Here is a 12,234-nt window from a genome sequence, read left to right on the forward strand (position 1 = left end):
TGGTGGTGGTGGGGGTTGTTGTTGTGGTGGTGGTGGTGGGGGTTGTTGTTGTGGTGGTGGTGGTTGTTGTTGTTGTGACGGTGGTGGTGGGGAGGGGGTTGTAGTTGTGGTGGTGGTGGTGGTGGTGGGGACGGTGTGTGTGTGTGTGTGTTGGGGGGTGGGTTCACTTTTTGTAATGATAGAGCCACTCCGCACGCCGCTGCTGCTGCTGCTGCTACTCCCGCTGTGTGTGTGGGGTGGTGGTGGCGGTGGTGGTGGTGGTGGTGGTGGCGGTGGTGGCGGTGGTGGCGGTGGTGGTGGTGGTGGTGGTGCGACACCATGGGTGGGTGTGGGGTGCATGGGGTGGGGGCATTTTTTGTAGATGATTCGCTATCGTACGTAAGCGGGCGTCTGTACGTAAGCGGGCGTCTGTACGTACGCGGGCGTCTGTACGTACACGGGCGTCTGTACGTACCCGCGTATGTACTTACCTGCGTCTGCACGTACTCGCGCGTCTTGTACCCGCGCGTCCGTGTGTGTACACACACGTGTAGGCACGAGCACGGCTTTGTCCGTGCGTAGGCGAGGCGAAACCGCGTGCCCGTCCGTGTTCTAAGCCGCCGACGTTTGATGATGATGATGTTGATGTTGATGTCGTCGTCGACGACGATGTTGATGACGACGATGTTGTTTTAGAGGTTTTAATCGCGCGCGCGTGTGTGTGTGCGGGGGTGGAGATCGCTCTCCTCTCCCCCTCTCTCTCTCTTTTTTTAGACAACACGTTTCCTTGGTTACGAAAATATAATAATTAATAAAAAAAATAGTAATAAGGCTGATGACGGTGGTGGTGGTGGTGGTGGTTGTTGTGGTTAACTACGGTGATGGATGATGGTGGTGACGGCGGTTAGCGGCGGTGACGGAGGAACCGCGAGATTCCTCCGTCACTGACGTGAGAATTCAATAGGTTCTGATTCTGAGTGTTCAACACGGAGGGGTGTGTCCTATTGAAGTGACACAAACGCTCATAGATCGCAATGTCATCATCGTCGTTGTCATGATCACCGCCATCATCGTCATCATCACCGCCATCATCACCGCCGTTATTGTCATCACAACTGTCATCATCACCATTGCCATTATCATCACCGCCATCATCATCATCACCGCCATTATCATCATCACCGCCATTGTCATCACCACCGCCATCATCACCGCCACCATTATCACCACCGCCATTATCACCGCCATTGTCATCATCACCACCGCCATTGTCATCACCACCGCCATTATCATCATCAACCCCGCCATTATCGTCATCATCAACCCCGCCATTATCACCATTATCATCACCGCCATTATCATCATCACCGCCATTGTCATCACCACCGCCATCATCACCGCCACCATTATCACCACCGCCATTATCACCGCCATTGTCATCATCACCACCGCCATTGTCATCACCACCGCCATTATCATCATCAACCCCGCCATTATCATCATCAACCCCGCCATTATCACCATTATCATCACCGCCATTATCATCGGCTTCACCGCCGTTATCATTGTCATTACCACAACCATCGCCACCATCACCGTCCATTATTATCATCACCACAACCACCATCATTGCCATCCATTATCCTTTCCACCACCATCATCACCACCACCACCACGACCATTATAAGCGTCGCCATCACCACTACCGCCACCGCCATGGACCATCGTTACCACCACCACCACCGTAGTGATTCCCACCGTTGTCAATGAATATTAATCTCTCATTGTATTGTTTATTTTAGACTTTTAATAAGAATGTCTCCTATTTTTTTTATCACACTGTTATTATTACCATCGGTCTTTGTTGTTGCTGTTGCTGTTTAAGGTGAAGTTGTGGCCGATGTTGCTGATGATGATGATGATGATCTCCCGTTTTCACGTTAGCTACCACGGGGATCTCTTTCTGTGTGTGTGTGTGCGTGTGTTTATAATTTTTAGCTCGAGTTCGAACTCTTTAGTAGTCGCGCTCGGAATATACACGCGGTGGGGTTCACGGTGGCCGTGTCAGAGAGTGGGGTTAACGGTGGCCGTGTCAGAGAGTGGGGTTAACGGTGACCGTGTCAGAGAGTGGGGTTCACGGTGGCCGTGTCAGAGAGTGGGGTTAACGGTGACCGTGTCAGAGAGTGGGGTTAACGGTGGCCGTGTCAGAGAGTGGGGTTCACGGTGGCCGTGTCAGAGAGTGGGGTTAACGGTGACCGTGTCAGAGAGTGGGGTTAACGGTGACCGTGTCAGAGAGTGGGGTTAACGGTGGCCGTGTCAGAGAGTGGGGTTCACGGTGGCCGTGTCAGAGAGTGGGGTTAACGGTGGCCGTGTCAGAGAGTGGGGTTAACGGTGACCGTGTCAGAGAGTGGGGTTAACGGTGACCGTGTCAGAGAGTGGGGTTCACGGTGGCCGTGTCAGAGAGTGGGGTTCACGGTGGCCGTGTCAGAGAGTGGGGTTCACGGTGGCCGTGTCAGAGAGTGGGGTTAACGGTGACCGTGTCAGAGAGTGGGGTTAACGGTGGCCGTGTCAGAGAGTGGAGTTCACGGTGGCCGTGTCAGAGAGTGGAGTTCACGGTGGCCGTGTCAGAGAGTGGAGTTAACGGTGGCCGTGTTGGAGGGGTTCACGGTGACCGTGTCAGAGAGTGGAGTTCACGGTGGCCGTGTCAGAGAGTGGAGTTCACGGTGGCCGTGTCAGAGAGTTGGAGGGGTTCACGGTGACCGTGTTGGAAGGGTTCACAGTGGCCGTGTTGGAGGGGTTCACGGTGACCGTGTTGGAGTGTCGGGTTCACGGTGGCCGTGTTGGAGGGTGTCTCGATGGCCCTTTCTGAGGGGTTCGCGATGGCCCTGTCAGAGAGTGGATTTCACGATGGCCGTGTTGGAGGGGTTCACGATGGCCCTTTCGGAGAGAGTGGGGTTCACGATGGGCTTGTCGGTGGGGTGGGTTTCAAGATGGCCATGTAACTGGGTTTCATAATGGCCAGGTCTGTGGGGTTCACGATGGCCATGTAACTGGGTTTCATAATGGCCAGGTTTGTGGGGTTGATGCTGGCCATCCATGTAACTGGGTTTCATAATGACCAAGGCATTGGGGTTCACGATGGCCAGGTCAGTGGGGTTCATAATGGCCGGGTCAGAGACACGTTGATTTCCATAGTTCAATAGTTGATGGTGTAACCTATGCCGTACACACACCACACACCAATCACACAACCACACACACACAGAACCACACACCTCACACAGAACCACACACACACACACTACCACACACAACCACACACCCCACCACAAAGACAAAGATCCCCCGTGTAGCCTTAACAGACTGTAGAGGCAAGTGCTGTTAGCGAGCAGCGTCTATGAAGGCCGGAACGGTACACGAGGGGGTTGGTGGCCAGCACCACGCCCGGCCGCCTTTGTCTCCCCAGTGGCGATGTTCACACACCGCACCAGGTACTCATTTTGAGGCTGAGTCGACTTAGGGGAGGCCCGGGACCGGTTCAGATAATCGTCACTGGGTGTTGGCCGTGAGCGGGAATCGAACCCGGGTCGCCGGGTTCATAGCGCAGCGTAGCGCTACCCGCTACACTACCGCTCCCCACACACCCCACCACACACACACTAACACAAACCACACACACAGACTAACACACCACAAACACACTAACACACCACACACACTAACACACCACACGCACTAACACACACTAACACACACCACACACTAACACCACACACACAACAACAACAACCGCCATTCACCACTAAGTGGCGGTGACGTCACCACGACGCTTGTGCCAGGCCATGTGCACCCTGAGGCCACGTGAAGTGTCGAACGCCCGCTGGCAGGAGGTCACGGGGCAGACCCAGGTGCCACGGGTCGACTGACTGAGATGACTGGCTGATGCACCACCTGTGCCCCCTACTGTGCCAACCTGCTGTGCTTTAGCCACCCGGCGCTCCGCACGTTGTTGTGAGCGTCGCTCCTCCGCCCTCCGTTGTTGTTGGAGGGCGACTGCCTCCAACTGCCCAGTAGCATCCTTCACGAGCCTCCTCCACAGAGGCCGATCTTGATACCGCTGGTACCAGTCATCGGCAAGTCCACTCAGCTCCATGTCTTCCTGTACCACATCACTCCATCTCTTCTCTAGCCCGGGCCGCGCCCGTTTAGCCCCCTCAATACGGCCAAACAAAAGCTGTTTCAACATGCGGTGGCTGGGCATGCGGGCTACATGACCCAGTCAACGCAGCCTTGCCCGCCGGAGGAGCTCACCGATGGGACCTTGCCCAGATCTTTCAAGGATTTGTGAGCTCACATAATCCAGTCTGGTTAAACCCAGGATGGATTGTAGGCAGGCCAGCCTAAATGTTTCTAACCGGCGAAGATGTTCCATTAGGGGGGTCCACGTTTCGCAAGCGTAGAGAAGGGAGGGAATGACCGTGGCCGAGAAGACCTGAAGCTTAGTGCGGAGCGACAGACCAGGTAGCTTCCACACAGCGTTACGCAACCGATGAAAAGATATTGCTGCTTGACTGATTCGGAGTGAGACCTCTGCTGTTAAACTGAAGCCGGTCATAAGCACACTGCCCAGGTATGGGAAACTCTCCACTCTCTCCACAACTGCCCCATCACCGATTGGGAGTTGTGGGGGTGGAGTGTCCGATGGTACAAAATACCCAGGCAGGTGCTAGTTTTGGTGGGGCTGATGGTAAGGCCCCACCGCTTAGTGGCATGCTCCAGTCTCAGCAGCAGCATCTCCAACTCCTCTGAATGAGCAGCTATTACCATATCATCAGCATACATAACGCGGTTGAGCAATAGGGAGCCATCCCTTGACCGCACCCGGGCATGGATCAGCTTCCCATTATATCTGTACCATATGGAGATTCCCCCGGTACAGCTATTGAAGGCTTCACGAACTACGTGGCCAGAGGACATCCCTGTCGCACCCCAAGGTGTACAGGGAATGGCTCTGACTCCCGGCCACGTAGTTTTACCCGGGCCCGCTCACCATCATGAAGGTCCTTAATGATCGTGAGCAGAGGATCAGGTATTCCAAAAGCACGAAGAACAACCCAGAGCCCTGGCCTACTGATGGTATCATAGGCCTAGACCAGGTCAATAAAGCAGAGATGTAGGTCTTGTTGGAATTCCCTACACCTCTGCTGTAGCAGACGGACAGAAAACATGGCATCTGTGCAGGACCGCCCTTTCCTGAAACCGCATTGGGGCTCCGCATGCCTCTCCTCAGCGTGCATGGCAAGGCGATGTTGAATAATCAATCACTCCAGACCAGGTGCCAGCATCATGACCAACTCGGGCATTGAAGTCACCCAACGAGATGACTCTATCCCGAGGGGCCACTTTAGCCAGCACCTGTGACAGGAGGCCATAGAAGGCATCTGACTCATCGGCTTTGCCTGCATCCCTCCACGGATGTTCATCTTCGGTGGGGGCATAAGTAACCACGACCACCATTCCTCGCCTCCGGTTGATGGGAAGGCGAGCCCAAAGTAGCCTGGGGCTTACAGCTTCCCACACCTCACCGCCACGCTCCTATGCCCCCTTCATTATTTTGTTCAAAAGAAGAGCCACACCTTGTTGTTTGGCAGTCTGCTGCCCTGAGTAGAGGACTGTCCACTCCTCATGGTGGCAGGAGCCAGAACCGGTCCACCTGACCTCTTAAATGCCACGATCCAGGCAGTACCGGTCCAGCTCCCGACAGAGGAGTGGCAGCCTCTCCTTCGCAGTGAGCGTTCGAACATTCCACGTGGCCACCCGTAGTGGCTTTTCGTTGTTTCTGGAGGAGCCCCGAGGGTAGATATTTAATCTCCTGGCTCCGCCATTGGGGTTTGGCCAGGAGACGTCATAGACGCCTGGCCCCCCGGGGCCTCCGGCACAAGCTTATTAGTTACATATTTCAGTTTAATTCGCGGTTTAGTGGTAATTAATTGAAGGTGGAGGGGTTACCAGCCCCTCGCACCCGTCCAGAGCCCCCGTTTAGCCCCTGTGGTGGTCACACGCCATGAGGGGAGGAGCCAATCGAAATTGGACCTCCCCCCCCACAGCACTGTCCACGACAGAATTTCCCGTCCGGCACACACACACTAACACACACCACACACTAACACACACCACACACTAACACACAGAGACACGTGTGCCATCTTACCCCGCTCCCCACCCTCCCCCATCGTGTAAGACTGCGACTCGAGTCGGGAGAAGTCAGTAGTGGTGTAGGAGACTCGCGTAGACGGAGTGCGAGGATGTTAGTTAGTAGCCCGCGGTGTTAGTTGTAACTTGTACCAGTTATATACAATAAACATAGCGCATACAGCCGCTGTGTCGACTCGTGAGTGAGTGAAAGATGGTGGGGTGAGTGGATGTGTGAGATTGTGAGTGAATGAGATGGTGGATGAGTGAGATGGTGGGTGAGTGGATGAGTGAGATTGTGAGTGAATGAGCTGGTGGATAAGTGAGATCGTGAGTGAGATGGTGGGTGAGTGGATGAGTGAGATTGTGAGTGAATGAGATGGTGGATGAGTGAGATAGTGAGTGAGATGGTGGGTGAGTGGATGAGTGAGATTGTGAGTGATTGAGCTGGTGGATAAGTGAGATCGTGAGTGAGATGGTGGGTGAGTGGATGAGTGAGATTGTGAGTGAATGAGATGGTGGATGAGTGAGATTGTGAGTGAGATGGTGGGTGAGTGGATGAGTGAGATTGTGAGTGAATGAGCTGGTGGATAAGTGAGATCGTGAGTGAGATGGTGGGTGAGTGGATGAGTGAGATTGTGAGTGAATGAGCTGGTGGATGAGTGAGATCGTGAGTGAGATGGTGGGTGAGTGGATGAGTGAAATTGTGTGTGAATGAGCTGGTGGATGAGTGAGTGAGATGGTGGGTGAGTGGATGAGTGAGATTGTGAGTGAATGAGCTGGTGGATGAGTGAGATGGTGAGTGAGATGGTGGGTGAGTGGATGAGTGAGATTGTGAGTGAATGAGATGGTGGGTGAGTGGATGAGTGAGATTGTGAGTGAATGAGCTGGTGGATAAGTGAGATCGTGAGTGAGGTGGTGGGTGAGTGGATGAGTGAGATTGTGAGTGAATGAGATGGTGGATAAGTGAGATCGTGAGTGAGATGGTGGGTGAGTGGATGAGTGAAATTGTGTGTGAATGAGCTGGTGGATGAGTGAGAGTGAGTGAGATGGTGGGTGAGTGGATGAGTGAGATTGTGAGTGAATGAGCTGGTGGATGAGTGAGATGGTGGGTGAGTGGATGAGTGAGATTGTGAGTGAATGAGATGGTGGATGAGTGAGATGGTGGGTGAGTGGATGAGTGAGATTGTGAGTAAATGGCATGGTGGATGAGTGAGATGGTGGGTGAGTGGATGAGTGAGATTGTGTGTGAATGAGCTGGTGGATGAGTGAGATGGTGGGTGAGTGGATGAGTGAGATTGTGAGTGAATGAGATGGTGGATGAGTGAGATCGTGAGTGAGATGGTGGGTGAGTGAGATGGTTGGTGAGCGGGCGAATGAGATGGTGGGTGAGTGAATGAGATGGTGGATAAGTGAGATAGTGAGTGAGATGGGTGAGATTGTGAGTGAATGAGCTGGTGGATGAGATAGTGAGATGGTGGGTGAGTGAGATGGTGGGTGAGTGAATGAGTGAGATGGTGTATGAGTGAGATAGTGAGTGAGATGGTGGGTGAGTGGATGAGTGAGATGGTGGGTGAATGAGCTGGTGGATGAGTGAGATAGTGAGTGAGATGGTGGATGAGTGAGATGGTTGGTGAGCGGGCGAGTGAGATGGTGGGTGAGTGAATGAGATGGTGGGTGAGTGACAGTAAGTGAGATGGTGGGTGATTGAGATGGTGTGTGAGTGGATGAGTGAGATGGTGGATGGGTGAGATCGTGAGTGAGATGGTGGGTGAGTGGATAAGTGAGATGGTGAGTGAATGAGCTGGTGTGTTGTATATGAGCACAACAGGTGGATGAGTGAGATGGTGGGTGATTGAGATGGTGTATGAGTAAGATGGTGGGTGAATGAGATTATGGATGAGTGGGCGAGTGAGATGGTGGATGAGTGAGATCGTGAGTGAGTGAATGAGATGGTGGGTGGGTGACGGTGAGTGAGATGGTGTGTAAGTGGATGAGTGAGATGGTGGGTGAGTGAGATGGTGAGTAGGCGAGTGAGTGGGTGATTGAGATGTTGGGTGAGTGGATGAGTGAGATGGTGGGTAAGATGGTAGGTTAGTGGGTAAGATGGTGGGTGAGTGAGATGGTGAGTGGGCGAGTGAGTGAGTTGTTGGGTGAGAGAGATGGTGGGTGAGTGAGATGGTGAGTGGGTAAGTGAGTGAGATGGTGACATTGTGGGTGAGTGAGATGGTGGGTGAGAATGTGGGTGAGTGAGATGGTGAGGGGGCGAGTGAATGGGTTGGTGGGTGAGAGGGTGAGTGAGATGGTGAGTGGGCGAGTGAGTGAGATAGTCAGATAGTGGGTGAGTGAGATGGTGAGATAGTGGGTGAGTGAGATGGTGGGTGAGTGAGATGGTTGGTGAGTGAGATGGTGGGTGAGTGAGATGGTGGGTGAGTGAGATGGTGGGTGAGTGAGATGGTGGGCGAGTGAGATAGTGGGTGAGTGAGATGGTGAGTGGGCAAGTGAGTGAGTTGGTGGGTGAGAGGGTGAGTGAGAGTGGGTGAGATAGTGGGTAAGTGAGATGGTGGGTGAGTGAGATGGTGAGTGGGCGAGTGAGTGAGAGTGGGTGAGTGAGATGGTGAGTGGGCGAGTGAGCGAGATGGTGAGATAGTGGGTGAGTGAGATGGTGAGTGGGCGAGTGATTTGGAGGGTGAGTGGTTAGTGGGTGAGTGAGATGGTGAGTAGGCGAGTGAGTGAGTTGGTGGGTGAGAGGGTGAGTAAGATAGTGGGTGAGTGAGATGGTGAGTGGGCGAGTGAGTGAGATAGTGGATGAGTGAGATGGTGAGTGAGATGGTGAGTGGGCGAGTGAGTGAGATGGTGAGATAGTGGGTGAGTGAGATAGTGGGTGAGTGAGATAGTGGGTGAGATGGTGAGTGGGCGAGTGAGTGAGATTGTGAGTGAATGAGCTGGTGGATGAGTGAGATCGTGAGTGAGATGGTGGGTGAGTGAGATGGTGGGTGAGTGAGCTGGTGGATGAGTGAGATAGTGAGTGAGATGGTGGGTGAGTGGATGAATGAGATGGTGGATGAGTGAGATCGTGAATGAGATGGTGGGTGAGTGGATGAGTGAGATTGTGAGTGAATGAGCTGGTGGATGAGTGAGATAGTGAGTGAGATGGTGGGTGAGTGGATGAGTGAGATTGTGAGTGAATGAGATGGTGGATGAGTGAGATCGTGAATGAGATGGTGGGTGAGTGACAGTGAGTGAGATGGGGGTTAATTGAGATGGTGTGTGAGTGGATGAGTGAGATTGTGAGTGAATGAGCTGGTGGATGAGTGAGATAGTGAGTGAGATGGTGGGTGAGTGGATGAGTGAGATGGAGGGTGAGTGAGCTGGTGGATGAGTGAGATAGTGAGATGGTGGGTGAGTGGATGAATGAGATGGTGGATGAGTGAGATCGTGAATGAGATGGTGGGTGAGTGGATGAGTGAGATTGTGAGTGAATGAGCTGGTGGATGAGTGAGATAGTGAGTGAGATGGTGGGTGAGTGGATGAGTGAGATTGTGAGTGAACGAGATGGTGGATGGGTTGAGATCGTGAGATGGTGGGTGAGTGAGATGGTTGGTGAGCGGGCGAGTGAGATGGTGGGTGAGTGAATGAGATGGTGGGTGAGGACAGTGAGATGGTGGGTGATTGAGATGGTGTGTGAGTGGATGAGTGAGATGGTGGATGAGTGAGATCGTGAGTGAGATGGTGGGTGAGTGGATGAGTGAGATGGTGAGTGAATGAGCTGGTGTGTTGTATATGAGCACAACAGGGTGTGGCTCTTCTTCTGAATAAAAGAATGATGGGGGGCGTGGGAGCGTGGCGGTGAGGTGTGGGAAGCTGTAAGCCCCAGGCTACTTTGGGCTCGCCTTCCCATCAATCAGAGGCGAGGAGTGGTGGTCGTGGTTACTTATGCCCTCACCGAAGATGAACATCGGTGGAGGGATGCAGTCAAGGCTGATAAGTCAGATGCCTTCTATGACCTCCTATCACAGCTGCTGGCTAAAGTGGTTTTTCGGGATAGAGTCATCATGTTGGGTGACTTCAATGCCCGAGTTGGTCATGATGCTGGCACCTGGTCTGGAGTGATTGGAAGGCATGGGCCAGATCAGCTCAATAACAACGGTAGGAGGCTGCTAGACATTTGTGCAGCCCATGTGCTTGTAATTACCAACACGCTGTTCCAGCATCGGCGGTTCCACACAACATCATGGATGCATGCCGGGTCCAAGCAAGAACATCTGCTGGACTACATAGTGACGGACCAGCGGTTGCGGGCCCATGTCCTTGACACCAGGACCTACCGTGGAGCTGATCTGCCCTCTGACCATCGACTTGTCATCTGTAAGATGCGCCTGCCATTCTTCCACTCCGGTGGTGGGTGTACACCCAGGACCCCATTCAAATCCATAGTGGCCTGGTCTCAGCTAGCTGATGAAAGTTGCAAGCGAGAATTTCATCATCGCTTGTGGCTGGGATTGCCATCGTCCCCCACTCCTCCTGATGTCGAGGGTAAATGGGCGAGATTTAGGACTGTGACTCATGCAGCTGCAATGGCTGCTTTGGGTACGTGGTCCAGACCTCCCCAGAGACCCTGGCTGACAGAGGAGGTGGTCAAGCTGGCTGAGAAAAGACGACAAGCCCACTCTCATATTCTTAGCTCTTTCGGTAAAGTCACGTTGAAGGGAAAACAATAAAATAATAAAATATATATACAACAATAAAAATTCACACGACATTTCGACCATAACACAAACGGTCGTCATCAGGTGTTATGGTCGAAACATCGTGAGAATTTTTATTGTTTAATATATATTGTTATTTTATTGTTTTCCCTTCAACGTGACTTTAAAGAAAGAGCTAAGAATATGAATTACTGCAGTCACGAAAGCTTCATATCAAAATTCAAGCCCACTCTCATCGTCTACAGCATCCCACGTCAGAGAATGAGGAGGCTTACTGCAACCTTCGCTCGGAGGTTCGGAGAGCCGTGAGGCGCTGCAAGGATGGGTGGTGGTCGCGGGTTGCTGAAGAGATGGAATCTGCCTCAATGGCCCGCGATCACAAATCTCTCTGTAATTGAATAAATAAAAAGTAACCTGCAGCGCCACACCTATCACCACCATTAGGCGAAAGAACGGTGATCCAATCTCTGACCCCCAGGAACAGGTTTGCAGATTTGCTGAGCATTTCTGTGAGGTCCTGGGGGAGGGGAAATCCTTCGGCCTGGAAAACATCGTGGCACAAAGTGAGGATGACCCTGCTGAGGCTGCGGTGCCTCAAATATTGAAAGAAGTCACCCCCTATGAGTGGCTGGCTGAGGTGCCATCTGTTGAGGAAGTACTGAAGGCGATCCAGAGTCTGAGACCAGGAAAGGCAGCGGGCAGAGATGATCTCCCAAGCGAAATGCTGAGGGAGGGTGGCGTTTGTGCATAGACTGCCCTATATGACATCATAACAACAGTCTGGACCACTGGACGGGTTCCGCAGGATTGGAAGGATGCCCTGGTGGTCCCCCTTTTAAAGAAGGGGGACCGCACAGACTGTAACAACTACAGGGGCATCTCACTCCTCAGTGTGCCGGGAAAGGTCCTGGCAAGGATTATTCAACATCGTCTTGCCAGGCACGCTGAGGAGAGGCTTGCGGAGCCCCAATGCGGTTTCAGGAAAGGGCGGTCATGCGCAGATGCCATATTTTCTGTCCGTCTGCTACAGCAGAGGTGTAGGGAATTCCAACAAGACCTACATCTCTGCTTTATTGACCTGGTCAAGGCCTATGACACCATCAGTAGGCCTGGGCTCTGGGTTGTTCTTCGTGCTTTCGGAGTCTCTGACCCGCTACTCACGATCATTAAGGACCTTCATGATGGTGAGCGGGCCCGGGTAAAACTACGTGGCCCGGAGTTAGAGCCATTCCCTGTAAACCTTGGGGTGCGACAGGTATAGTGTAGTGTGTCGTGGTGTAGGGTATAGTGTAGTGTGTAGTAGTATATAGTGTATAGCATAGTGTAGTGTATAGTAGTGTATAGTGTAGTAGTA

At 52.8% G+C, this 12,234-nt stretch overlaps 1 protein-coding gene across 1 annotated transcript in view; it reads right to left on the reverse strand.

Annotated features, from left to right (window-relative positions):
• Positions 1-3,175: 3,175 nt before the first annotated feature.
• The window catches only part of LOC142907906 (ubiquitin/ISG15-conjugating enzyme E2 L6-like), a 29,490-nt gene continuing 20,431 nt past the window's right edge, over positions 3,176-12,234 (reverse strand). Inside the window, exon 5 of the mRNA XM_076057823.1 lies at positions 3,176-3,195. Coding sequence (XP_075913938.1) covers positions 3,176-3,195 — 20 coding nt within the window. The remainder of the gene's footprint in view (positions 3,196-12,234) is intronic.

This window comes from Petromyzon marinus, chromosome 84 (assembly GCF_048934315.1).
Source record: "Petromyzon marinus isolate PM22_M1 ecotype Great Lakes invasive population chromosome 84, UKy_Petmar_22M1.pri1.0, whole genome shotgun sequence".
NCBI classification, from domain to species: Eukaryota; Metazoa; Chordata; class Hyperoartia; order Petromyzontiformes; family Petromyzontidae; genus Petromyzon; species Petromyzon marinus.